The sequence below is a fragment of the Phoxinus phoxinus genome (assembly GCF_949152265.1).
Source record: "Phoxinus phoxinus genome assembly, chromosome: 7".
Lineage (NCBI taxonomy): Eukaryota > Metazoa > Chordata > Actinopteri > Cypriniformes > Leuciscidae > Phoxinus > Phoxinus phoxinus.
The window spans coordinates 36,013,278-36,039,726 of record NC_136882.1 but is presented as its reverse complement, the minus strand read 5'-3'; the positions used below and the strand labels follow the sequence as shown (position 1 = coordinate 36,039,726).

Sequence of the window (26,449 nt, the reverse complement as noted above, 5' to 3'; positions counted from 1 at the left end):
TCATCTGGTCTTTCCACTATACTAAACTCAGTATTATCTACATGTTAGCCTTCTAGTGTTTTACTCAGTTACCCATGATGGAAAAACGTCTTAAACCAGTCTTTGGGCCATTTTAAAGTTTTAGTGTACAAAATACTTTTATTTGACAGCTTTGTGACCATACAATTTCTATTGTCTAGACATTAAACAAGCAATAGGCTAAATAAATAATGCCATGCTATTGTTGCTAAACTAAATGAGCACAATTTACTTAAAAGGTATAGGCTACACTTCGTTGAAGTTATGTGAACTGTCTAAATACTACTCAAAGAAGCCTAAATGAATAGTTCTGAATGTTTACATTCACAGACTCACATACAGTTTCATAAAGGTCTTTTTAATACATTACCTATGTACTGTACAAATCATAGGACAAAGCATCAGCAGAGTGACAGATAGACAGACACCAAAAAAATTACAAATATCACACATGAGAACAGATAACAATGACTGAGCATAAACATATCAGTGATTAAGAACATGTTATCAGTCCACTTCAATTGCTCAACTGTAGTTCAAGGACACCATATCTTCAGCTATTAGTACATGAGTGCTGTAGTAATGTCTAGAAAAGGCAGAAACTTTACAACCTTTTTGCACAAATCAGTTGTTTGCATGTCACACATTTTAATACAATGCATTTTCATTCAGTTTTTTTTAAATACAGAGGTTGACTCATCTAGGTTGACTAACCGCACATGTATGAAATAAGTATAATTTAAACAAAGTGAAGTTCAAGGATATTGTCATGACATAATAAAAACACACATCAATAAATACATATCAATAAACACACCTCAACAATTGCAATCTGTTTGAGCGGCCCGACTGGGTCAGACAAGCCGACACTGGCTCAAGTAGTGTGAGTTTGTGGCAGGACTATAAGTCTTGTCCAAACATTATATAATTTTTAGCTAAGAGGGGCTCCTGTGGTGACAAGTTTGTAGTAAGCTGCTTTCTTGGCCATGAGCTCGTCGTGGGTCCCTCTCTCAATGACCACACCCTGTGACATCACAGCAATGATGTCCGCGGTCTGAATGGTGGAAAGCCTGTGGGCTATGACGATACACGTGCGTCCCAGCCGAGCTTCATCCAGCGCTGCCTGAACAGTCTGAAGATTCAAAATCCAATGCGTTTTGTGCATTAAACAGTGTTCAAAAGTACATAGTGAAAGTGTGTAAAAAAAAAAAAAAAAAAGACTAAGTTTGCATTCAAACATTGATATTGGTTTACCTTCTCGCTCTCAGTATCGAGTGCAGAGGTGGCTTCATCCAGCAGCAGAATTTTAGGGTTTCTGACGATGGCTCGTGCGATCGCTATTCGCTGTTTCTGTCCGCGGGACAGCTGAGAGCCTTGAGCACCGACCTGAGTTTCATATTCCTGAAAAACACAGCAATCATTTCTACAGTTCAGCCATACTTAACACTGTAATGCCAGACATGTGAAATCATTTGCAGAAAAATCAATGTGTTTTGTTACAAATTTAAAATTTGATACATCAGGCTTTTATGGCTCATATAGTGATATAGTGAGAATATGGACCTTTGAATATCATGCGAACGTTAATTTATTTCAGTAATTCAACTTAAAAGCTGAAACTAATATATTATATAGACTCATTACATGCAAAGTGAGATATTTCAAGCCTTTATTTGTTATAATTTTGATGATTATGGCGTACAGCTTATGAAAACCCCAAATTCAAAATTAGAATATTGTGAAAAGGTTTTCATAAGCTGTAAGCCATAATCATCAATCAAATAAAGGCTTGAAATTTCACTTTGCATGTAATGAGTCTATATAATATATTAGTTTCACCTTTTAAGTTGAATTACTGAAATAAATGACCTTTTGCATGATATTCTAATTTTTCCAGTTTCACCTGTATATATATATATATATAAATATATATATAAATAATACACCCACACATTTCAAATCTATATATACATTTCAATATATATATACAAACAAACAAACAGGTGAAACTCGAAAAATTAGGAAAACCCCAAATTCAAAATTAGAATATTGTGAAAAAGTTTTCATAGCTGTAAGCCATAATCATCAATCAAATAAAGGCTTGAAATATCTCACTTTGCATCTAATTAGTCTATATAATATATTAGTTTCACCTTTTAAGTTGAATTAAATAAATGAACTTTTGCATGATATTCAAATTTTTCGAGTTTCACTTGTACTTGAAGAGGAAAAAGCACATCCGTTTTATTCAGGGGCCCAAACTGTGCAAAAATATGCAAATTGGTGCAGTTACTGATATTTATTTAGACAAAAAGTAAGATGAAATCTGATAGCTTGTAATATAAATCAATGAGATTTTTATGACAGTATAACAGACTTCTTACTATACATAAAATGCATATAAATGTCACTCTATTTCACCCGATTACTAAAAAGTATTAGTAAGATGATATTTAAATGCTTAGTTTTATTTGATCAAAGCTCTGTAGTTATTATTGTGGGGGCAAAACATATAATGCACTGCAATACAAAGATGATTGAGAGATGAACAAATAAACTTTCCTCAAAAGCCTGATGATCATATGTGATACTCACATTTTAACACGATTTATAAAAAAAAAATATATAAAAAAATCAAGTAATCCTAAACTGCTTCAGTAAATGTTGCATTGAAATATTACGAACAATCTAAAAGTTACGTTTACTTTATAAAAATCATTAAGATTAAACAGCAAAAAGACACGTTAACCATGTTTTTAGAATTATACTAAAATGCCTTATATTTGCTTAAAAGTATGAACTATCAATCCGACGACATGTACTAGATTGTGTCCGACAGGCTTTTCAGCAAAGTTTAGATTATCTTGGTATTTAGAGGCCTTAGAAAATAGTATGCTTTATAGAGTTAAAGCATCTTAATGCATGTTCTTGGTCTTATTGTGCAGAATTCATCAGTGCTTTCTTGTTATTCCAAATTTCATAATCATTCATCAAAATGTAATTGCCCCATCAATTTCCTATTTGACCGCTGGTTAGTAAAGTATGGCTAACTGACCCTATATTTTTTCTTGTAGCATACTCTGTTTTACTTGTAAATGCATTAGATTACAGACATAAAATGGGCGAAGAACATTTCATGTCGACTTTGAGCCAAATTAAACTTGATATGTGTCAATTTAAATTGTCAGTCATAATGAGAAGGAATGCATAACTTACATCAGGAAGTGTCATCACAAAATCGTGCAGATAAGCCTTCTTAGCGGCCTCTATAATCTCCTGCATGCTCACGGTGCGAGAATTATCGCCATACTGGATATTCTCTGCGATGCTGCAGTCGAACAGCACTGGCTCCTGGGATACAATCCCAATCTGAGACCTCAGGAAGGGAACGCTGATGCTCTCAGATGGACGTCCATCGATCAGCTAGGGCAATAAGAGCAAGTCATGGTTTGATTTGGGAAACATTTTTACATTTGTCAGGAAGGGAAATCGCTTCCTGTCACAATCAAGGATTTTACAATGCGTCCTCGCCTTATGAGTATGAAATTGTTAAGAGATTTTTGAATAGTAGCTGCAGTTCCTTTAGTTAATGCCATGATTATTTTACAATAGATGTCTTCTGTTTTACTGCTTACATCTGAATCTGGCAATAATTTTAGCAATAAGTTAAGCCATTTCAGAGGAAATACATAAAATAAGCAGTAAATGTGGTTTTATACCACTTGTCCTCCATCTGGGTCGTAGAATCGCTGCAGAAGTTGAACGCTGGTGCTCTTGCCGCAGCCGCTGCTGCCCACGAAAGCCAGAGTCTGTCCTGGATGCACTGACACCTCCAGCCCCCTCAACACCTGGGTGTCTGGCCTGCTGGGATACGTGAACCTGCACCCTTTGAATTCCACTCTGCCCTTAAAGTCATCCTGTAACAGGGTGGAAGACGACAATACATTTTATAAGGCAAAAAAAGATGAGTCATCAATAATATTTGTGTTGTCCTGTCCTATAAAGACTGAACATTCTAAAGTATATCTGCTAAAAACTTTTACACTAGCATGTACTGTAGATGATCTCAAAGAGAATAGACATGCACTACAAACCACACTCCACAAACTAAAATGCATAAAATAACAGATATCAATGAAAGAGAGAGAGAGAGAGAGAGTATTATTTCACATTCCTGATTCCATTCAATTTCTTTAATATTTCTCACCTCAATAGTACTGTTAGACCTACCTTAAAAAAAACCTTAATATTTTATTTATGTGTGCTGCTGCTTGTAAATTGTTAATTTGTTCTTATTTTTTACTGACTGTTTACTTTTTTGCGAATTCAATTCAACGTTTGAAATCAAACGTGTGTTGTGTGTAAGCTATTACGCAACAAAATAGTCCCATTGTAAAAACAAAATCTTTAGGAGAGATAATTATAATTTTTGTGGAAAAAAGAAATTACCCCTCTCCCCTAAAAAAAAAAAAAATGTCTGTAAAAATCTTGATTGGAGCATTCCTATAAATAATTATACATGATAAAAAGGCTACAAATAGATCGATATCGGAGATCGGTATCGGCAAATACTGCTTCCTGTGATCGACGATCAGGGATCGGCTTTAAAAATCCTGATCGGAGCACCCTTAGTAATGGGGGACACTTAAGGTAAAATTTTATTTAAATTTAAAAATTAAAATCATACTTGACTAGAAGTAGACGATGCAAACTCCAAGTAAAAGGAGTTAGTGGATCAACCCACATTTCAATCAGACAACTAGTCAGTGTGATTTGAAATATTGGCCAATTGTGAATGGCTGTCAATGGAGAACAATGCTACTTGCCAACTAAATGGTGTTCTACTAGCATTGGATACATAGGCCATGCTAACTAGCCAAACCTTGAAAAGTTGGGTTTAGATGTCTTTAGAAGGCAAATGGTTGATGTAAAGAAAATGGTAGAAGCTAGCAGATGGGGGGAAACACTCTCTCTCTTACCCAACGTTGTCCTTCTGTTTTGCTGATGTTAATTTTGGGAACCCTATCCAGCAGTTTGAAAATTTGGGCAGCAGCAATCTTAGCCTTGGCGTAGTCTGGTGTAAAAGATGAAGCTCTGCCGAGTGCAGTCGCGCTGGTCACGAGAGCTGAGATGACTCTGGGGAACACACACACACACACACAGCATCTTTTAATGACACCAAAGACTTGATCTAGGAGCATTTCAAACATTTCAAGTAATTCCCTTCCATGAATAATCCTCACTGATGTTTTTTTTATTCATATATGCAGTAATACAGATGTTTATTTCCATATGTATGTTACTTTAACCACAATCTTTGTTTACATAAAAAATAACAGGCATAAGAATCATTATTATTTTTTAGTATTACACCACAAATTGAGCGTCAGCGTCAGTTCTGGCAGGCCAGGTAGTCAAGACGCTGCATCGCTATTTGCTAACAACACAGCCTTACTTGAATTGCATTTATTCAATAGAAATTCTTAATCATTTTTGTTGTCTGTGTGTTCTTGACTTTATGGACAGAAACACATTAATTTCCAATTCCATATCTGTTTTTAAGCAACATCCTACAATGCAATGTATAAAAGTTACAGATAAATGATGGCACTAACCTGAACACCATCATGTATGGAAGCCCCTCATTACTGACCAGATAGCCGCCGTATCTAAAAGAGGCAGCGAAGGCCATGAAAATAACACACTGGGAGAATGCGAAACAGATCCCGTACACATGAGCTTTTTTCTTGGCCCCTTTATATGGTGTTTCTAGTTGCTCTTCATATTGAAACACAAAGTGTTTCTCTTTGGCCAAGCCAGCGATGGTCCTGATGTTGCTCAAAGCTTCACCGGACACCTATAAACGCAAAGTACAATTTATATGCATACTAACACACATAACACAGTAAGATTTCTTGCTTTATTTTGATGAAATGAATGATTTGTAGTTCTGTGAGTAAGCCAAGAACAACTTTATTGAGTCATGAGATTGTTTCAAACCAATAACTTTGGCTGATTGTTGCGAGGATTCATTAAAAAGAACCAGTAATTCATTTATAATCTGACTACACTGGTTGCATATTCAAATGTGACATTCATGCTCTCACTGAGGCAGCAAATATACATGCATGAGTACATCAAGCCTTATTTAACATGACTTTTACCTGTCCAGCAGCCTCCAGTGCATTTTTGTCCTCATTAGCAAATCCTGTCAACATTTTAGACTGAAAAACTCCCGAGAGGCCAATGAGCGGGAGGAAGCAGGTGACCACTAGACTCAGTTTCCAGCTGAAGTAATACGCAATAATGAAGGAAGCGCCGATGTTGGTCAGCGAGTTCACAACCATGCCCATCTGTGAGCCTGTAGCCTTCGGTGATGAAGAGTACATTGATTAAACAACCAAACACGCAATTAACCATATAAATGCTGTAAATCTTAAAAGGGCATATCATACAGATTTATCATGTAATTTATCCCCCTAATAAGGTCTACTAGAAATATTAGTTTTTGTGTACCATACAAAGCTCAACCATGCACCTATTTCAATTTATTTTAAACTTTCTTTAATATGTAATGTTGGTGTTGAAAAGGAGCATGAAAAATATATTATATAAATCTATATAAATGATTGGATTGCTCATGAAGTCATAAAAAGTGAAGCCACTGTGCCGCCATATTGGTATTCCCAAGTATTCCTTCAAATTATATTGATTTAATAGGAATTAATGAGAAAACATTCTCTACTTTCTTACTATGCAAACTTCCTAAACATTTGAATGGTTATTGGTTTAAAGTCGTAATTTTCCCCTGCTTATTAAAAGTTACATTCATCTTTGTTACAGTGGCAAATATCAGATCAGCTGAAGGGCGAGACACCTCAGCATTTATATTACAAATCATATTTATATCGCAATGAATTATGAATACAGATTTATGCTTTGCAAGGCATTTGAGCTGACCTGTGGCCTTTTAAAACTTTCCAAGATCTCCACGAGTCTGAAGTGGATGTTGGTCAACAAAAAGACATCAGGAAATAATATACAGGCCTGACAACTTTTTCAGAGAAACTGCGTATGGATTTAAACACAGCTTTAATTCCAAGCATTTATACTGTCGCTCCTAGCAAGATGATGCATGGTAAACCTTTTAAACATAGTATAGTGCAATTTCGTAATAGGGGATTGTATGTATTGTAATATTTAATGTGCATTCTAATCAATTTCTGCTAATAATCCCAGATATATGTTCAGAGTCGGCAGTGTCCAGTAAATCTTAACGATTTCTATATATATCACTTATTCTGCACAAAAAGACAGATAACAAATTACAGATAACGTTCGAAGTATCAATTAATGTACAACTGTTCATGTGCGACTTATACGCTGCAAATCGGGTGATTTTAGTTCAGTGTTTTGGCTGTAAGTCCATGATGCACACTTCCAGTGGCTTCACTGTCTGACAGTTCAATGAGCAATCCAGTCATTTATATACTGTAGATCAGTGTCTTTTACCAGCTTTACATACTAGTTTCTTTTGTGTAACTTTTGGCACTCACCCCCTGCACCATGGATGCATCAGTGGCTAGTCTGGTCGTCAGAGCACCAGGACTGTTAAAGGGGTTGTCGAACCAGCCAACCTCTTGCTTCAACATTGCCTGAAAGCCGACCTTCCTCAGCCGACGGGTCAACAGCTCTCCTGATTTAGCAAATGAGTAGCCCTGCAATAACACATCACAGTATCAGCGATCTGCGACTGTGTTATATCATGACACAGATTACTGATGGGAAGGGGTAAAATGTAGATATGCAAACTTCACTAAAGAAATGTGGAAATACCTGTAAGAACTGTGAAAAGAAGCTCAGGACTCCTATGATGACAAACAAAATACAAATCCCATTTATCTGCCTCCTCTGTTCATCCAGGTCTTGAATGGAGAATGTCTGAAAAAGCATCAATGATACTGTTAAACATTCCTGTGTTTAATAAAAGATTATACTTGTGTGATATCTGCACCACTAGCATCTTTACACATAATTCCAAAAACACACGTCTCTTTTTTATTAATTATTTAAACAAAGAATATTGTGACATCTATGGCCCAGAAGAAAACTGAATACCACAAAGGAGGCGTTTCAGGGAGTTCAGAAACTGATATGGAGAATTACTTTTGGATTGATTTTGTGCTTTGCAACTTTGCAGACCCTTTTCATGCTCAAACAGCAACATTACCCAATAAAGAAAGAAGAAAGATGAAAACATAAAAAAGCATAATAGGTCCTTTTTAATGGTCGAAAAGTCAGTTCTTCGTCAAAAGAATGTTAAGCAATTTGGGGCAGCAGTGTTTTCGGTGGAATCAACCTTGCTTATGTTTTTTCTCTTTTTATTAATCTTGCGTAAGAGAAAATATCTTTGATAAAAATGATACAAGTCAAATTTAAAATCTGTACAATTTATGCTAGATTTTTACATTTTCTGCAGAAAATGTTTTGTAGGTAAAACGAGTTGTCTTTGCTTGTGGAAAACTCTTCTGTAGAAAATATTGATGGTGTTTGCTATAGGATGTTAAGCTTTAGATGTCATTAGGCCTAGGATCCTACGTTATTGCTTACCAGATCAAATTAAAAGAGCTCATCACCAGTTTCTAGAAATAGCTTGGAATCCTTTTTTCAAATGTACTCTACCATTCAAAAGTTTGGTATCGGTACGATTTTTTAAATGTTTTTGAAAGAAGTCTCTTATGCTCACCAAGGCTGCATTTATTTGAACAACAATACAGTAATATCGTGACCATTGTTAAAGGGGTGGTTGAGTATGATTTCACTTTTCTAACTTTAGTTAGTGTGTAATGTTGCTGTTTGATCATAAACAACATCTGCAAAGTTACAACGCTCAAAGTTCAAAGGAGGATATTTGCTTTTAAAGAAAAGGACTACAACAAACGGCTGGTATGGACTACACGACATTCCTCCCGGGTTAGTGACATCAGCAACCCTAAAATGTACATAAGCCCCGCCCCCGGGAACGCAGTCCATGTTGAGAAGAGGAAGAGTTGTTGTAGTCGAGTACATTTGTGAGTCAGCTCAAACTTTAGCATCCATTTTTTCACATGCAATAAAAGTCACTCTGTGTGCATCTCACAACAGTTCCTATACGAGCGATTTATAGATTATCATGACAGAATATGCTAATTGAAGATAGTTAACTCCACATCAGCAACATAAATTCATCAACTAACCATTCAGAGACGTCCTGTTGCTTCTACATGTTGTCACTTCTTCTTGAGTCTCTCCATCTTTGTCTGACTCCGTTTTAACATTAAAGGCGGAACAGTTTCTGTCATTTTAGTGTGTGTGCGTGAGGTAATCGCAGCTGCTAACACACACGAGCTCTTGAAACCCCGCCCTCTGCAGCAGCTCATTTGCATTTAAAGAGCCAGGCACAAAACGGTGTTTTTGTAAACCCTCAAAAAGTGACAACTTTAACATGCTATATAAAAATATCTGTGGGGTATTTTGTGCTAAAACTTCACACACACAGTCTGGGGACATCAGAGATTTATTTTACACCTTGTGAAAATGGCATTTTACCACCCCTTTAAAATTTAAAACAATAGTTTTCTATTTTAATACATTTTTAAATGCAATGTATTCCTGTGATGCAAAGCTGAATTTTTTAGCACTCACCCCAAGGATTTCACTGAATAAAAGAGCGTAGATGGGGTTGACCGATCCATTGATGGCAGCACCTAAAGATCCCAGCAGCATATACGGCCACTCGGGACGGTTATACTTCAGGATTCGTGCCACAGGAGCCGGTTCAATGACCTCTTCAGCATCACCTTTGCCTTTCTGCAAGACAAGATAGAGAACTTTAGATAAATATAGAAAGACAGGGTGTTATTTATTACACGGGCGATACTATATTCAACTATATTCAGTTCCAGACCTTGTTGTTTGCTTGAGTTTCCTCCATTTCGAAAAGGTCTGAGTGGAATTCAAATTTTCCAGAAATGGCATTTGAAATTTTGTTTGACATCTGAGAATGAGATCGCTGTCTCAAAGACCGCCTATAAGAAAGGCATTTTTATTAAAAAAAGAGAACATTTTGGACACTCTCCTCCAGATAATATTAAACATGAGGCGTACCTTAAGCTGCTCTCATAGCTTCCTCTGCTGAAGCTTCTTACTCTCTCAAGTCCATCCTCCTCTGAACTGGTGATCTCAGTAGCTGTGTGATTCAATATTGTGTTAGTGTTTGAAGGAACAGATAATTCAAACGTGTCAATACTGTCATTCACCCTCATATCATTCAAAACCTAGTATCTTCATGCAGATATTTCCCTTTACAAGGACAACACACCAATATGCTATATTATTGCATTTCTTTAGAATAATGTACTGTAATAATATACTGTACATACAACGTTGTGAACTTAAATAGAATATCACATAAATATTTTAAAAAGAACAAAACTGGGAATCTGGCAAAAAGTATCAATAATAAAAATTAAAGTTGCTGCAAACGGGGAAGCCTGTAATTACCCCGCCCTGCATAATAGACTAAACACAATAGCAAACGCTGTCATGTATCTTGCATTCGGAGGCCTGATGTTTGGGGATATAATCATGTGAGACACTTCTGGTAGGTCATTATGTCAAATTACTTTGATGACAGGCAAAGTTTTGCACAGGACATTTGAGATGCTGTGCAATGAGATTGGTCAGCTGGTTAGTCCAGTTATCCAATCACATGATCTGTTGAGGCAAAATCACAGTGTCTTGTTGCACAGAGGAATTTATTCTGTAAATGCGCATCATAGTTTATGCACATGTCCATGTCTTCTTAAATTCATAAAAAAATGTATTCGCATTTTGCCTTTTCCATTCAGCGGGATTTTTTAAGCCTTATCCCAAAATTTGCATACAAATACACGTGTAAGGTTGGAAATAATCCAAGATTATTTCAATGCAACAAAGACACTTTCTTTTCATTAAGACATTTCCAGCATAGCAGTGATTGGGACAATGGAGGAAATTGTGATGGTCTGATTGGTCAGTTTTGAATGTCTCACCTGGGGTGTTGGGCAAATGGTCGGGGGAGAGATGACAAAACAGGACGGCAAATGTTCTTCTCTCTCTTGTCTTTGGATGCCAAGCTGGGGAGAGGGTCTCTCTCCCTCTCCCTCTCGCTCTCTCTCTCTCTTTCTCTCCCTCTCTCTCTCTCTCTCTCTCTTTCTCTCTCTCTCTCTCTCTCTCTCTCTCTCAGGTAACATTATGCTGGGTTAAAATGGTTTAAATTCTCATTACATCATGTTGTAACTATTTAAGTGTAAACATAACCTTATTGCACATTGAACTTTTATTTAATTCATGGAGTCAGATTAAAACGAGATAATTGCATATGCGAACCTGTGTCTTATTTAACCAAAATTCCTTTAAAACGCTGGAAAGAACACGCGCTAGAACACGCGCTTCCTTCCCCGTGCTACTGGAAACCCTCATTGGACCAAAATAGCCGGTTTTTACACACGGAAGGATATGATGCATGAAATTCATTGATTAAATGTTGCAAAATGTCTCCTTTCGCGTTTCACAGAAAAATACCAACATGCAGGTTTGCAATCACGTGAATGATTGTGAATTTTTCGGTGAGCAATTGCTTTGAGTATGCAAGCATTCTCAATTATCCTGAATTCCTGGATAAGACTCCCAAAACTCCCTGTACTCACTGTTCTCTGGTTTATCAGTGTTTGCATCCTTTCCTTGGCTCTGGAGTGTGACTAGGGTGAAGTACACTCCCCTTCTGTCCAGTAACTGGGTGTGCGTGCCTCTCTCTACAGCGCGCCCATGCTCAAAGCCCACGATCACATCGGAGTTGCGGATTGTGGACAGACGGTGTGAGATGCTGATAGTCGTTCTTCCCTGTCGAGCCTAAAAAATGTCATTGAATGAGTGTGTGCAACAACAACAAATACATAGAAATATATATAGGTGTGGTTGCTATGTTGTTCTGGGTGGATGCTAGGGTGTTGCTTAGTGCTTAAGATGTTCTAATTGGTTGCTGGGTGCTTGTTAAAGTGTTCTGAGTGGTTGCCAGGGTGTTGCTTAGTGCTTAAGGTGTTCTAATTGGTTGCTGGGCGCTTATAGTGTTCTAAGTGGTTGCTAGGGTGTTGCTGGGTGCTTGTTAAAGTGTTCTGAGTGGTTGCCAGGGTGTTGCTTAGTGCTTAAGGTGTTCTAATTGGTTGCTGGGTGCTTACAATGTTCTAAGTGGTTGCTAGGGTGATGCTGGGTGCTTGTTAAAGTGTTCTAACTGTTCTAAGTGGTTGCCAGGGTGTTGCTTAGAGCTTAAGGTGTTCTAAGTGGTGCTAGGGTGTTGCTGGGCACTTAAGGAGTTCTAAGTGATTTGCTGGGTTGTTGCTAGGGAGTTGCTGGGGCTTCTTAATGTGTTCTAAATAGTGGTTAGATTTTTGCTTATGATTGTCAACTACAGCCAGGAAATCCATTAATCCACTCAGTTAGAAGAGATATACTTTAGCAAGTCAGGGGCAGAATGAGTTTGGTGGATGTAGCTTGAAAACTGTAGAAGTTGTAAAATTTGGTGTCAGTTTAAGGATGTTATAAAACTCACCTTGTCCAAGGCCTCCTGTACGGTAGCCTCACTCTCATTATCCAGCGCTGATGTGGCCATGTCTAACAGGAGGATTCTGGGATTCCTGACCAGCGCTCGAGCAATGGCGATTCTCTGTTTTTGCCCTCCACTCATTTGTCCACCACCCTTGCCGACCAGCGTGTCAAATTTCTGCACAAAACGACAGTGTCATAAAACTTATTTAGTTTTGATTATGCAAAGCTAATATATAAAAATATAGTTTAATTGCGATTTTTTTTTTTTAAAGGGATAAAACTAATTTATTGTCTATAGTCATCATGCCCTTCCTCTGTTACTTTGTGTATTTTATCAGTAGGTAATGCATGTACTGATCTTGTACAGTAATTGGCACCTGGGGAAGATCCATGATGAAGTTGTAAGCATTGGCCTGTTTGGCGGCTTCTATAATCTCTTCCATGTTGACTCCACGTCGGCCATATCGGATGTTCTCGGCGATCGTAGTGGCAAACAGGACAGGCTCTTGTTCCACTATTCCAATCAGGGAGCGCAGCCACTGGATATTCAGACTTCTGATGTCATGACCATCCAGGGTGACCTAAAAACAGCAACAATAAATGCTGATACAAAACCACATTTTCAACACTAGATTTTAGATTTACAGCATTTATACTATCTTTTAATAACTAAGATGAAATAAGCTATTTCTTTTTGCATTATTCATTTTATTTATTCATTGGAAATAATTGATGAGCTGTAAAATTCTTTAAGGAGTTTGAACCAGTGTTTTTTTTTTTAGTAAAAGTCAAACTTTTAATTACAATAATTGAAATAAAGCTGAAATAAAATAAAATACAGGTGAAACTCGAAAAATTTGAATATCGTGCAAAAGTTCATTTATTTCAGTAATTTAACTGTTGTAAAAAGGTGAAACTAATATATTATATAGACTCATTACATGCAAGGTGAGCCTACAAAGCCTTTATTTGTTATAATTGTGATGATTATGGCTTACAGCTTATGAAAACCTTTTCACAATATTCTAATTTTGAATTTGAATAAGCTGTAAGCCATAATCATCAAAATTATAATTGAAATATCTCACTTTGCATGTAATGAGTCTATATAATATATTAGTTTCACCTGTTAAGTTGAATTACTGAAATAAATGAACTTTTGCATGATATTTTAATTTTTCGAGTTTCACCTGTATACATGAAAAATTACTAAAACTGAAATACACATAATAATAATAATACAACTGACAAAAATCACATAACAAACTGACTAAAACTCAAACTCAAACTAAAATGAAAAACAAAAATATAAAATCAAACTAATAATAATTAGTATAATAATATAAAAATATTACCAAAATAACACTGATTTGAACTACTGTACCATTCCTTCTTTTGGATCATAGAACCTCTGGATGAGTTGGATCGTGGTGCTCTTTCCTGATCCACTGGGTCCAACAAATGCAGTTGTCTCGCCAGATTTCACCACAACATTCAAATCATATAAAATCTGAACACAAGACAAGGTCAGTCAATACTGGATAGAGTTGAACTGTTTAATGCAAATATCAGGGTAGAATAAATGCTAAAAACATAACCCACTTTTACTTCAGGACGGGAGGGATAGTTGAAGTGAACACTATGGAATTCAATGTCACCTTTAACTTTGTCTAACGTATGACCTTCTTCTGAGAAGCAATCGATTTCTGGTTCCTGTACGGGAACAGGATGTGACAGTGATTAATCTTTCCCTGAAGCTGAAAGAATTAAATTCATTGATTTTTGTAAGAAGAACTGTGAGTGTGTGTTATACTCACCCTGTCAATAGTGTCAAATATAATCTTGGCTGCTGCCCGACCAGAGGCAAACGCCTCAAGACAAGGAGAAGCCTGGCCCAGATTCATGGCACCCATAAGAACACCAAAGAAGACCTGTGGAGAATAAAAACATGTATACCCAGTTGTGTCCTAATGTCCTAATCCTGGCTTAATCTAAGCCCTGTCTGAACCAATGGCCCTTATCATTAAATCATTAATTTACTGAACGTATAAAATTCTGTATCATTCTTTTCTTTTATTATTTTTACCTTTATTTATGATTATTTTAAATCACTTTTATGTCAAGTATTTTGAATTACCATATGAATAAACTTACCTTGCCTAAAAAAACTGGAAAAATGTCTGAAAAATAATCAATGTTCTATAAAATGACTGGTAAAAAAATAATAATAATAAGGCAACACTTTATTTATAGTGTCTTTGTTACACGTTAAATGCAGTTACTATAGTAATAACAGTAAATTATGCAGAGTTGCGACTTGCGAGTATACTAACCCTAAACCGACCCCTAACCGTAACTATATAGTAAGTACATGTAAAGTGTATAATAAGTGTAAAATAAAGTGTATAATAAGTGTAAAATAAAATAAAAAAAATTCAACAATGAAAAAAAAAAATAATAATAATAATTTATTTAACCCATTGTAAGGTTTTCATTCTGTTTTACAGACTTTTAGGGACCGTTTACATAACACCGGTTTCAACTAAAAATGTTTCAGGGTGTTTTTACATGACAGCTGCATTTTGTGGGCCTGAAAATGCAAACTTTTGAAAACTAAACCAATTTTGTCCCTGTCTAAACTACAAAAACGCAAATTTGGGAAAACGGTGACGTCACGCACATAACATATTCAAACATGTTAAAAAGGGACATCGCCATCTACTGGCCTGGCAGCAGAATACAGCGTTTCTAGTCGTTTTCGTGGATCCGTGTGAACGGGGATCATTTTGCAACTTTATGCAAAAAAAATTTAACTTTTCAGTTTTTAGTACACTGTTGTTATGTAAACGTATACCATCAGTTTGTATTACCTTATGTGTTCTGTTCCCGTTTCCCTTTTCCCCCTCATTATTTGTTTCTATAGTTACCAATTATGTTCATCACCTGTTTCTAGTTGAGTCAGTCTGCATTATCTTGTGTATATTTAAGCCCTGAGTTTTGTTCAGTTCATTGGCCTGAATTGTCTTTGAGTGTAAACCAAAGCTGTTAACGTTTATCCTATTTTATGGATTATCTTCTTTGTTTTGTTTATTAATAGTTTAATCGGCTGATATTAAGATCCACCTCTCCCATGCTTCTCCATCATCTTTGTCTGCCTTACCAAACGTAACACCCATGTCATTCCAAAACTTTTATGTTTTCTATGCAACACAAAAGACTAACTTCCGATACGACAGCTCACAACGACCTCGTTTGTCAAGCTCCACATAAGACAAAAAAATAGTAGTCCATATGACTTGTGCACTATATTCCAACTCTTCATATATAATGGCCTTGTCTGAGGTAAAGACCAAAATTTAAGCTGTGTTCATGCTTGTAAGTCATACCTGAACGAGGCCTCCGGGTGTGAGCTCCTTGGTTTCAATGACCAGTTTTGAGCCGTACCAGAAAGCCAGAGCATAACACAGGAATATGATGCACCAGAGGTATCCCTGAAACACACCGATGATCGCTCCCTTCTTAATACCCCACACCTGGGCCTCGATGAGGTTCTTGTCATATCTGTGGAAAAAAAATCAATTTACAGACGCGATTATTATTATTTTTTTATGAAAAAGCACCCAAAAAGGTGTCAAGACTTTATCATTCATAATCAATTGTATACAAATTGACCAAACAATAATTAATCTTAGATTGATGAGCTATACTATTAAATGCTTTTTATTTATTTTTTTGCACAAGTTGAAAGAAATGAACTGGTAACACTTCATACTAAGGTCTCGTTAATTATTAACATTAACACATTATTAGTTCATGTTAACTCATTGGTGGAATTTTCCGGCTTTCCGTGTTTTCAGTTCCTATTATACATCTTCCGAAAGATGAACTGAATCTCCGGATCAAAACACATGCGAAAAAGAAGCAGAAACAAGCGATATCATGTATAAGCAGATGCATATGTAAAATAATTAGCATGTTACACAGCACGTTTGAGCTTCTGTAAGAACCAATGAGGTTCATTCTTGTGTTACGCATCACGTTTGAGCTTCAGCAAGAGGTTTGTTCTTGGGCATCAAGCATGAACTTTTTGAAGCGTCAAAGTAATAGTTGCGTAGCTGTCATTTGGAGTGACATAATTCTCTCAGATTTCATTAAAAATATCTTCATTTATATTCTGAAGATGAATGAAAGTCTTACGGGTTTGGATTGACATGAGGGTGAGAAATTGATGACGGAATCACAATCCCTTTTACTATTTAAACCCATTCATTTCAAGCATAATACACATAATTCCAGATGGATGAAAGTGCAATGTTTTCTGATTGAATATCCTGTTTCTCTCTGAGTATCCATGAGTGAAGAGGGTTGCACTGACAGAGAGAGGGCATGCTGTACCTCTCTGCCTCTTTGTGCTCTCCTCCAAAGGCAGCCACCGTTCTGATGGAGGAAAGGACTTCATCGGCCACCGCTCCGGCTTTAGCATAGGCCTTCAATTCACGACCCGTCAGCCTCGCCACAGCCTTCACATCGACAAAACATTTTACAAAACTCTCAGATTAGAAAGAAATCTGATTGGAAGATCAAAACTATATGGCTGACAAAAACACAAAATACCTATTTTAAATGACGATTGCCATGAGATTTCTCCCATTTGTTTTTCGACATTTATAATACCAGTCAAAAGTTTGGAATAATTAAGGTGTTTTAATGCTTATACTCCCCAATATGCTGATTTGCTGCTCAAGAAACATTTCTTCTCATTATCATTGTTAAAACAGTTTTCATTTTTTGAGGAAACTGATACACTACCATTCAAAAGTTTGAGGTATGTACGATTTTTTTTTTTTTTACAAAAACAAAATTAATACTTTTATCCAGAAAGGATGCATTAAATTAAACAAAAGTCACAGTAAAGGTATTTATAATGTTACAAAAGATTTCAAATAAAGGCTGTTCTTTTGAACTTTCTATTTATCAAGGAATTTTTTTGTATAATGGTATAATTTGTATAAAAATTTCAACCTTGATAATGATAATAAATGATTAATAATTTCTGATCATGTGACACTGAAGACTGGAGTAATGACTAGCTTTGAATAACATGGATAAATTACATTTTTAAATATATTACAATAGGAAACAATACAATATTACAATATTTCACAATATTGCTGTTTTTACTGTATTTTTCATCAAATAAATGCATGATGAGCATAAGAGACTTTTCTCAAAAGCATTTAAAAAAAAAAGATTATTCCAAATTTTTGACCGGTAGCACACATTTGGCAGACGCATTTATCCAAAGCGACTTACATTGCATTCAAGGTACTGTACATTGAATTAAGTGGTTAATCTCCTTCGTATTAAACTATCTGTGGTGATACCAACCATTGCCATGAGTCCTGCAGCCAGTCCAATGAGAGGACTCACTGCTATCACCACCAGCGTCAGCTTCCACCCGCCAATGAATCCCACCATGAAACCAAATATGAATGTTGAGATCCTCTCGATGAAGATGGACACCTGGTCTGCTATAGCGTTGTTGATTTTGTTAATGTCACTACATGAAAAAAGAAGTCATAAACATGCAAAAAAAAATCCAAATCGGTTTATCGTCCACAGAAACCTCTGATCACTCCTTAAGATGCACGTTTTGAGGTTTTGATATTTAACACCACAACAGATTCATGAACATAGCTAACATAGTGTAAGATAGCACAGAAAGACTTGAATATTACTCAGATATTCTCGTGTTCAGCTCCCCGACGGAGTTGCAGTCGAACCAGCCGATCTCCATGCGCATTATCTTCCTGAAGTACGTTTTTCGGATGCGTTGGATCTGTCTGGCGGCAGCAGAAACCCAGAGAGCGATCTGAAACCAGAGAGCAATACTGTCAATTCACAAACTTTCTTCTTGAGGTTCTCTTGCAGACCTGCAGCACTACTGCGATGAACGGATGTGTATTAGAACCCTGATTTAGACATTAATATTGGGTCAGTTCCTTGAAGTGCATTCATCTAGATGGCCACGTACAGTAAAAAGGTTTTCTTGTACCTGAAAGTAACTCAGGATAAGGACTCCAGCTCCGATTCCAACATAGTAAAATGCAAACTTCGTCATCTCAGCCTCAATATCCACACTGTAGAGAGAGAGCATTTACAATAAACTATATTAATGTATAATGCAATTATGTATAATGTATCATTTGAATGTGTATTGCATCTGTGCATTCGACAAATGCATATGCAAAGTGACACATTGTACAATGTTTGTACTATTATGTATGTATGTATGTATGAATGAATGAATGAATGAATGAATGAATGAATGAATGAATGTATGTATGTATGTATGCATGTATGAATGTATGTATGTATGAATGTATGTATGTATATATGTATGTATGAATGAATGTATGTATGAATGAATGTATGAATGAATGTATGTATGTATGTATGTATGTATGTATGTATGAATGAATGTATGTATGAAAGTATGTATGTATGTATGAATGAATGTATGAATGAATGAATGTATGTATGTATGTATGTATGTATGAATGTATGTATGTATGTAATGCATGTATTTATGAATGAATGTATGAATGAATGAATGAATGTATGTATGTATGTATGTATGAATTAATGTATGTATGTATGTATGAATGAATGAATGTATGTATGTATGTATGTATGAATGAATGTATGTATGTATGTATGTATGTATGTATGTATGTATGAATGAAAGTATGAATGTATGTATGAATGAATAAATGTATGTATGTATGTATGTATGAATGAATGTATGTATGTATGTATGAATGAAAGTATGTATGTATGAATGAATGTATGAATGAATAAATGTATGTATGTATGTATGTATGAATTAATGTATGTATGTATGTATGTATGTATGAATGAAAGTATGTATGTATGAATGAATGAATGTATGAATGAATAAATGTATGTATGTATGTATGTATGTATGTATGTATGTATGTATGTATGTACCGGTATGTATGTATGTATGTATGTATGTATGTATGTATGTACAGTACTACATAACCTCTCCGAAAATTAAACCCTATACCTTTAACAGCCAACTAATACTCTAATGAAAGCTACTGTAGTTGACATGTAGTTGCAAAGTTACTTATAGTTAGTAGAATGTCCAGAGTGGACTACATCCGTGGCTCTTGCACAGAACAATACATTTCCCTCTAGTAGGTTCTAGTAGAAAGGTTGTCGTGAGGACAGAATCATGTGTATAGCCTCAAACGGTGTCCTGAACATCCTCACTCACCCACAGTATGTGGTGGTGTTGTCCGGCCGCTCGACCACAGACCCGTTCAGCCAGGTAATGGTGTTATTGATGCAGGTTTTGTTGGGGTCGGTCAGTTCCTGAACCTCGAGCTCATACTCCACAAAGGTGTTGGTCATCATGCCGTACACCAGCAGCATGAGAGGGGACGCGGCGCCGTGGACCAGAGAGCACACGCTTCCCACCGCCATCATCACGCCTTCCTTCCATGTGGCGAAGCGGAACTGGGCAGAGGTCACAAACAGCGATGTGTGAGAAAAAACAATAATTAGATAAATCTGAACCGCAGCATCATATCGAGAAACTTACCAGCTGAAAGAATCCAACGGTCAGAGCTTTCTCTTCTGTTTTGTCGCTGCCCTTCCTTCAAACACAGAGAGAATTCAGATACTTTTTTGTACCTGAAAATTTATTTTCATGCACAACCTTTATGAGGCCATTATGCACACAGTAATTTAAAAAAATATATATATAATTCAATTGAATCAATTTATTAGTTAATTAATACCAAGCATCTGTACAAATAATTATGTAAATAATGCACAATAAATAGTATTTTCTGTCAACAGGAGTTTTGGATTTGCTGGGATTGTTTTTAGTTTCCTAATTTTAGTTTTTCTCTTCCCCTTTTCATCGAGAACCACTTCATATTATCAACACACAACACATATCTAAAGCACCAATCTCATAAATGTTATGTTTCTCATAAATTGTAGCATTCTTGTTATATCATGCATAAATAATAATATGGATAAATTTAGGTCAATAAATAACAATATACTCACTTGAGATCAGCATCTGTTTTGTAAGAAAAGTGTGTGATAGAAAATTAGTTGCACTGAGTAAAAAGTCAAAAACTAATTAGTTTTTTTTTTTCTTTATTGTTAATTGCAGATATTGAGCAATTCAAATTAGACATGCATGCAGTGCACTACAGTTCGTACCTTTATCAGCATTGTATGATATTGTGTTTTTACTTTTATTCTTCTTCATTCTTCAGTTTGGCTGCATCTGAAATGTGATTTTACAGAGGAATAACTTTAGCTATTTTCAACCACTCAACGGCATCAAATTACTTCTCTCTTTATGACAAAACACAACATTTAGTCTTATCTGTAATACATTTTAGAGGAGAACTGAAGAGGTAGTAATGCTGAACTCTTTTTTTTCTTTTCATTACTTTTGTGTGTTGAACTACAGAGAACTTCTACGTGCAATTATTAACCTGGCACTTCATATTGATTATAACAGAGCTAGTTACTGAATATTAAGAGACCTGAACTGATTATGTCTGATGAATTATTACAGGAAAATTGAAAACATTACTCCACCATGCAAATTCATTTTATAAATAATAAAAATACAAAAATGATACAACTGTTGAAATCCGGATTTAGAAGAAAAGGTTCTATAGGCTACAGAACTTTGTCAGGTGAACCTTGTAGGGGTAATTTTATGGATTTAGTTTGAATCCATTTGTTTTTTTAATTGGAAGAATTAAGCATACTAGAAAAAATTAAATAACCCATTAAACATGAAAGTATTATGCAATCATTTAAGATATTTCTCCTTATATAGAACCTTTTTTGGCATAAAGGGTTCTTTAAAATTGAGTCAAGAACACTAGAGTTCTAGAACACCATTGAATCTTTTCTCTAAGAGTTACAAATCAATCAACTTTTATTTATATAGCACAATAAAAGCAACAGTAGTTGGCCATTGTGCTGTACAACAGGATAAATATGTTAAAAAATATATCTACAAAGCAGCGTAATGTCAACAGTAGCTCATCATATCGTTTTGTTTTGCAAGAATTTGATAAGAAAAAATCAACCAGTTCATATTAAAAATCTCAGATTTGAGATTTCAAACTGTATAAGACACTGCTGGGATCTCTCCTGAAACTCTATTGACATCTTTGTCTTGGGGAAAAAAAACAAATGTGAAATGCAAGCAAACTAAAGCAAAAGTCAATCTCACTGCCAACTACTGAGACATCAAAAAGATCTCATTTGTGTTCTTTTCTATTATCAAATATGCTGTACTTCATGAAACATTTTAAATGCCCAGCAGTTACACTGCTCAATCAAATCATTTAAACTGTTATAGTCTTTTTTTTTGTAATGGAGAAAGCGAGAAGGACTGGTTCATACCTGTTGTGCCGAGCTGCTCTCAGTGGCGATTCTCTCATGTCAGAGGGGCTCTTCTATCAGCGCAGTCAGTCACACCTCCAACACTATCTATTCGACTGATAACACATTACCTGATCTCAGTCCGGCAAGGTCAAGGTGTACAGTCTGTTCTCCAAACAGAGATTTGAGTGATGGTGATGTGTTTGGGGGGTGGGGTGGGGGTTATGGGTGCATGTGTTGATGCATGTTAAAAGTGTTAATGAGTTGCCAATGTGATTTTTTCCTGATATTGGTCATATTTATTAATCACTGATCAAATCACATTGAGATTTACTGCTGATTATTAACGTCATCTCACAGACAACAGTAATAAATTGGGTTGAATGACCGTTGGGTTGTTGGTTTATTAAGACAAGCATATAAGGTTGGGCTTGCAATATTGGGTACTCCTCCTCACGCCGTATGCACATGTCCATCGGTGGAGGGAGGGGGTTTGGGAGGAGGGCGAGGAGAGGCTGGAGAAGGACAGAACACAGGAGCCAGTGTAACGGTTGACAGCTATAGTCGCTGTGCAATTAAAACCTCACTTCCAAGATCTTAAGAGGGGCTCTGGCGACTGACGACTACGCCGGAGACCTGGGTTTGAGACTGGCACATAGCGGGGTTTGTAGGACCTGGGTGAGGGGTTACATTGGTGCCGTGGACCCGGATGGGAATGAAGTTTCGGGGGGAGAGTGTAACGGAGGCTGGCTAGTAGTTGTTTTGCGAGTAAAACCTCACTTCCCTGATCTTAAGAGGTGCTCTAGCGACTGATGCTAGCAACTGCAGTCTTTAGCCTCCTTATTAGAGCGCCTGACTCCTACGCCAGAGACCTGAGTTTGATGCCCGCACAGAGCGGGGAGATTAGGACCTGGATGAGGGGTTACACAAGCAGAGGGGAATACAATGGCAGAACTGGTGGAGGGATGAGCCAAGGTAGAGCAGAGCCCTGATGGTATTCCTGGACGGAGCCTGGGCTGGAGAAGGACGAGGTGGAGACCCAAGCGAAACTCCAAGGACAATGGCCCAGGGCAACATCACAGGCCTGGAGGGCCGAGGCGATGTTGTCAACTCAGGTGACAATGGTTGAGGCGGGGGCCTGGCAGAACTGGGCAACACCAGAGGGAGCGAGGACCAAGGCGGAACCGAAGGGAAGGAGGACCCGGTGGAGCTGAATGAGTGGAAGACTGAAGTCGGCGGTCCGCATCGAAACCACGATGACAAGAGACAAAGGTGTAGCTGGAGGGACGAGGGAGCCCGGTGGATCCTGAGTGATGGTGGACCACTGTGGATCTGAGGGAACGCAGAGCCAAGGCGGAGCCGAAGGACTGAATTGAATTGAATTGAATGCCTTTATTGTAGGGCGAGGTCGAGGTGGAGATATAGGGGTTTAGCCAAGGGATCTGATTCACAGAGCCATGCTGGAGGTGAAGGAGCCCGAAGCGAAGCAAGAGCTTGCAGGAGGCACAAGCGGGAAAGGCAAATCATCCAGAATCATAGCTGGCTTGACCAGAGAAGAGAGCTCAAGGGTGGGGAAGAGGGTGGGTCCGCTATCAGATCAATGAGCCGGTCATCACCATCTGGCCCCGGGGTGGATTGTTCGAACAGCAATGTCTCCGTGATGGACCTGCCGATATTCTCCGGCCTAGGGATGGATGTGACAACTGGCAATGGCTCTGGGACAAACCCTTTGGCTGGCTCTGAGTCTGAGGCGCACACTCGTGGTCCATGGCAGGTTTTCTCTTGTTGTCCAGTACTCTCCGGTCTGGGACGAACAGGGAGATGGCTTCTGAAGGTGTTGAATGTCCCGGGGGGTTTGAGTTGATGGCATCGTCCTCCATGACTCCCACGGAGATGGAGGATTTGCAAACCCATAAGGCACAGTCCACAAACTCAGCATCTGTCCAAGAATGTCATCCATTACCCTCCAAAAAAGTTTAAGGGTCTCTTCATCTCGTTGTTGAGATCTAGAAACTTCATCACCTATTCCTCCATTACCTATTCCTCTATTCTGCAGGTAACAGGTACATTCAATACTCATTTTGAGGGTCGGTTATTCTGTCACAGTCGTATGGTCGAATCTAATACGAAGAAGTCAGGAATTCACTCAAATAGTCTTTAATCCACTAACAGAATTACACAGGAGAATGAACACGTTTACCACACGCACGCAATGACAAGAAACAGAACAAAACTGAGTACTTAAAAACTGAGTAACTTATAAGCTCAGTAACTAAGGAGACTAACTAGGAAACAATAAAGGCTAAACTGAACTGAAGCACAAGAAACAAACACATAGGAAAGAAAAGACAACTGAACAAAACATCGGACTGACAGGTGTGATGATAGAATCTTTTTTTGGTTCATGTCACTATATATATATATATAAATAAAAGTTCTATAATGTACCATTTGGTTCCAGTGTCATAATAATAATCAGTAGTTATTTTGAATAATGTTCCTCCTTATCTACAATTGCATTCAGACTAGATTAATAAATGCATCATGTATGATCATAAATGGTTAGTTTAATAGCCTAGCGGTCATTCAACCCTTTTGGTGACATGACGTTTAAAAAACATATAAATTATCAGTAACTAATTACAAATCTCATACTTATCCCCACTATCTGAATCCACACACACGCACACACGCACACACACACACACACACACACACACACACACACACACACACACACACACACACACACACACACACACACACACACACACACACACACACACACACACACACACAAATGTTAGGCAAGGTAAAAATTAATTCTAATTAGATACTGTACAAATTACTCTGTCTAAAACTATTGCATTGCTAATTACTTGAGGTTGATTAATTCCTAAATCAACCTCAACTGGTTGTACAATACCAAAGGATAGACATGAAACTGCTATTTTAATTACATATAAATAGTACAATATATAAATTATTCTTGACCTGAACAAAGTATTTAAAGGAAGACGGTTATATTCAAGATGTACATTTTTATGTTAAGTCCACTATTGTTTAAATATATTTGTTCTGTATGTGAGTCTACAATATTTGATGAATTTACATCAAAAGTAACTTTAATTAAATTATAGAAAAAATAAGAGCAATCCCTTACTTAACAGTAATTCAATTACAGTATAACAGTACTGAGTTACGCACAACACTGTATACAGTATTAGGCTACTTTTTCTATTGACATTTTAAGAGCCTTTAGGGCAAATTTATCATGCTAATAAAATGTATGGTGTACGTCGATCCTCATCAAAATTGTACATTTACAAAACCTCTGAAAGTAAAATATCTAAAAATATATCAGGATGATCAAATAAAAAATGTATTTGATAAAGAGAAATACCAAAATAATTGATATGCCATTGACACCTGGTGGCCAATGAATCACACAACATGATAACTAACAAGCAAAAAAAAGAATAAAATCATATCAAACAAACAAATATGGCATGCATTTGCAAGCTAATTAAAGCGTTACAAAACTTTGAAATCACGTAAAACAGGCTTCATATATTTGGCAACAGCTTCCGGTCCATGTGTCTTTAGGAATCTGATGTTACGGACTCAAATCATTAAATCCATTGGCTCGATCAATTAAATGCTGTTAAAATCACAGGTATCATCTTGTGGGAAAGTGTGTAAAATTAGGTCAGTGACCGGGCTGTGAATAACTACAAGGTATTTTTTTTAACCAGTAATAAATCACTTATTACTTATTAATATTTTACAGCTAAAGTGATACAAGCTGGTGTTTGCAATATTCTGCCATAAAGTTACATCTTGCAACTCTCCCACTCTTCATTGTCATTTGAACATCAGGTATTGTCATTAAGATATGCATTCTCAATTCAATCCTGAATGGCGCACAACCCTGTCCCTGCATTAATACAATGTATGACCCAGTTTTATGTATCAGCTCTGTTATGTGGTCTTAATGGGTCCTTAAAAAGGGTTAAATTCTTAGAGTCTTGATGTTTATCATACTTCCAGAAAGAGATTGACAAGAGATTTACCTGTTCATGCACAGAACTTGATCCGCTGTCAGCATGTTTTTGGGTTGTCAGTCCTGTGTAGCCAATGTCCTACTTTTCTGAGCAATCTTGAAACTACTTTTTAAGCAGCACTTCTCTTGTCGTCTCTTCAGCATGAAGCGCTTTACTTTGTTTGAATAAAAGCCTCTGCCAGTACCTCAAATAGGAAGTGTCCAGTAGCTCTGGGGCTTTTTTAACTGCAGCATTAACAATAGCACAAGTGATTCCTGCGCACTGTCAAAACACAGTTTCAAAGAAGTCTG

At 36.9% G+C, this 26,449-nt stretch overlaps 1 protein-coding gene across 5 annotated transcripts; it reads right to left on the bottom strand.

Moving 5' to 3' along the window:
* Positions 1 to 357: 357 nt before the first annotated feature.
* abcb11a (ATP-binding cassette, sub-family B (MDR/TAP), member 11a) lies at positions 358 to 26,299 on the bottom strand. 5 transcript variants are annotated; one of them, XM_079618630.1, is made up of 29 exons: positions 26,169 to 26,299; positions 22,117 to 22,211; positions 20,908 to 20,974; positions 20,749 to 20,761; positions 20,273 to 20,327; positions 19,946 to 20,187; positions 18,698 to 18,782; positions 18,381 to 18,514; positions 18,031 to 18,202; positions 17,038 to 17,162; positions 16,029 to 16,203; positions 14,460 to 14,573; positions 14,245 to 14,355; positions 14,027 to 14,152; positions 13,020 to 13,223; positions 12,647 to 12,817; positions 11,748 to 11,949; positions 10,165 to 10,246; positions 9,965 to 10,085; positions 9,703 to 9,867; positions 7,855 to 7,959; positions 7,575 to 7,736; positions 6,183 to 6,386; positions 5,634 to 5,875; positions 4,998 to 5,154; positions 3,738 to 3,935; positions 3,235 to 3,441; positions 1,273 to 1,419; positions 358 to 1,150 (listed from the first exon to the last, which is right to left on the bottom strand). In XM_079618630.1, the coding sequence occupies exons 3-29, from the start codon at positions 20,954 to 20,956 to the stop codon at positions 950 to 952; spliced, it is 3,969 nt and encodes a 1,322-aa protein (XP_079474756.1). In that variant the 5' UTR covers positions 20,957 to 20,974; positions 22,117 to 22,211; positions 26,169 to 26,299; the 3' UTR covers positions 358 to 949. The 5 variants fall into 5 exon arrangements, with proteins under 5 accessions (XP_079474756.1, XP_079474757.1, XP_079474758.1 ...); XM_079618631.1 differs by lacking the exon at positions 22,117 to 22,211 and having other exon boundaries at positions 26,169 to 26,277; XM_079618632.1 differs by lacking the exons at positions 20,749 to 20,761; positions 20,908 to 20,974; positions 22,117 to 22,211 and having other exon boundaries at positions 26,169 to 26,218.
* Positions 26,300 to 26,449: the final 150 nt, after the last annotated feature.

Coding starts and splice junctions, on each gene's coding strand:
- abcb11a (XM_079618630.1), bottom strand. CDS start 20,956: ATGAAGAAGAATAAAAGTAAAAACACAATATCATACAATGCTGATAAA. Junction 18,203..18,380: donor CTGAACACGAGAATATCTGA/GTAATATTCAAG, acceptor TTTTTCATGTAG/TGACATTAACAAAATCAACA. Junction 14,356..14,459: donor TATTTGACACTATTGACAGG/GTGAGTATAACA, acceptor GTTCCCGTACAG/GAACCAGAAATCGATTGCTT.